This window comes from Montipora capricornis, chromosome 3 (assembly GCF_036669925.1).
Source record: "Montipora capricornis isolate CH-2021 chromosome 3, ASM3666992v2, whole genome shotgun sequence".
In the NCBI taxonomy this organism is placed as follows: Eukaryota; Metazoa; Cnidaria; class Anthozoa; order Scleractinia; family Acroporidae; genus Montipora; species Montipora capricornis.
Window position 1 is genome coordinate 53,379,242 of NC_090885.1, and position 2,500 is coordinate 53,381,741.

The 2,500-nt window shown below is 38.2% G+C and overlaps 1 protein-coding gene across 4 annotated transcripts in view; it reads right to left on the reverse strand.

Moving 5' to 3' along the window:
• Positions 1–2,500, reverse strand: part of LOC138043379 (dihydropteridine reductase-like) — a 53,782-nt gene that overhangs the window by 9,130 nt on the left and 42,152 nt on the right. Inside the window, exon 8 of one of the 4 annotated variants that reach the window (XM_068889619.1) lies at positions 1,139–1,295. The exons of the other annotated variants lie outside the window; for them this stretch is intronic. Within the exon in view, the coding sequence (XP_068745720.1) occupies positions 1,262–1,295 (34 nt within the window). The 3' untranslated portion in view covers positions 1,139–1,261. Of the gene's footprint in view, positions 1–1,138; positions 1,296–2,500 lie in introns of those variants that run through there. 4 annotated transcript variants of the gene reach the window in all.

Sequence of the window (2,500 nt, forward strand, 5' to 3'; positions counted from 1 at the left end):
AGTTATCCTGATTCCATATAATAACAATAATAAATCAGGATGACTCTTGCAGTGAAGTGACTGCTGTCAACAAAATCACCTCTCGGTGCTAATTGCTGTCTAGTATTATTTATTAGTGGAGCAATTTTACATAGCCCATGAAATAGGAAGGAGACTACCATGCACTATTTAAGCAATAGAGGACATTTTCCGTCTTTCCATAGCCTCATCTAAACACGAGGGGGAGTTGGGAGAATTCGAGACAGTTATGCAAACCCGAGACGTAGTCAAGGGTTTGCATAACTGTCGAGAATTCCCCCAACTCTCCCGAGTGTTTAGATGAGGCTATGGAAACACGGAAAAAAAGTCCTCTATTGCTTTTATGAAATATTCCTCAAAGATAATTCGACAAATGCAGGAAAATGCTGGTTTTTTACCTATTGATTGAAACAGATTTTCTTGATGCACGTTCATATTTCCTACCAGCCAATCAAAACGCGTGTCTGATAGTACATAACCAATCAAAATTGGTGTGATGTCACAGCCGTGTTTCCATACTCTCATCTAAACACAGCTATTGACCAATGAGACTGCTCGTACTATCCTAATTATTTTATAAAATACACTAATTCCACTGTTCTCTTTTGTTTACTCGTAGTAATTTGGCATTTAAAAAAATAACATTACGATCTGTTCCATGGGCTGAGTAAAATCACTCTATTCTCGTCTAATAAATTATTGTTGATCACACCTTTGCTTTGAACCTCAAAGCACTACAAATAGGTAAACTGAGTCGGTACAATGCTAGCATGCAAGGCTATAACCTCTAGTAACTTTCAGGTACTATACACTCCACTTGTTTTCACTTAGAAAACATTTATTGTGAGCAGCATTGCAAAATAATTCATAGAAAATAACATACTCTGACTGGGCAGCATTCGTCTGGGTTCAGTCTGCCTGACTCAATAACTGACTTTTAAAAACGTCATGAACGTCCCAGCATTCTTAATGATAGTTGGGTCTCTAAAAAATCTATGTATCCTATGAATCAAATGAAAACTTTGCGGCGTGAAAGTAAAAAGCTAGCAAGAAAAGGAAGTTGGAAAGAAATTTGGTTTAATATAATAGATTGCTTTAACTCAGGATATGAGTCATATGCCCTGGGGCAGTACATGATGCAGTAAAATTAAGGATGCTGTAAATTAACCTGGCTACTTATAATTTGGTGTCCATGTCTTGATTGTCAAATGCCAAAACGCTAGCACTACTTTTATCTCTACTCTTAACTTTCATGACTGTTGATACTTCCTTTTTCCCTGTACCAAGAAAACGCAAAGCTTGCTTTAACTCAGGAATTTTAAATACATATATTACCGGATTTACGCAAGAATTAATATAGTTCAAAATGTTAGCAATACTTGATGCAAGAGTGAGCCACGATGCCGAGATCTCATGAACATAATACAAATAGTTCGTGACGACTAAAGGGAGCCAACAAATTAAAGCAAGCATTGATACAAACAACAACGCTTTTGTCAGTTTCTGCGAATTTACTATGTTTTGTTGCGAAACAACAGCTCTGTGTTGAGATTTTCTCCAAATACCAATGTTACAGCTGCAGAGGAGCAGCAATATAGTTACAGCATAAGGCATCCAAAAGTATAAACACTCCTTCGCTAATTTCAACCATAGTAGCAAGTTGACGATTGTAGAGACAAGGATAGAAAGTACCCATACAACAGAAATACCAACGCGATATGCTTGAAGGGACAGAGTTCGGTGCTTGAGAGGCCAGAAGATAGCATGAAATCTTTCCAAGGAGATAAAGGCTGCAGAAAGTAAAGAAGCCTGCGAGAGAGCGGTGTCGACAAAATCGAATGATATTTCGAGACTTCGACTTATTTCAAAGTTCCAAAGTCGATAAGAACTTCCCGTGATTACAATGTAGACAGGTAAACTCAAAATTCCCAGCAACAAATCAGAAAATGCCATGTTTATGACCAAGAATAGGCTTCTTTTGCGAAGTTTTTTGCTTAACGCAAAGAGAACAAGTGTGAGGAGGTTTCCGCTGACGATGAAGACATCTGCCACTATGAAAACGCTACATACTGCGATTCCTTCTGCTTTAGTAGGAGGATACATAGAATTCGTATCATTCGATCTTACGTTACTTGATATGTTCTTCATCGTTTGACTAAAACCATAAGAACGTTTGAGAAGAGCCACTGAAAAGACGACTCGCACGTTTGCAAAGAAAGCAAGTAAACGACGCTGGACAAACAGGTACTAAACTGAGCGGTCTTCATGACAGCCAAACGGTAGGCGATCAGGAGTGGCAATAGACCTTTTTACCTTTTGTTTCGAAAGACATTATGGGATGCTCAGGGGGCAAATTAATGTGTATTTGCCCCCTGGGCATCCCATAATAGCTATTCGAAACAATAGAAATCAAAGTGGCCGCCGTATCGGTAAAAAGGTCTATTACAATGTATGATGACTATTATAGACCTTATTCATAAAT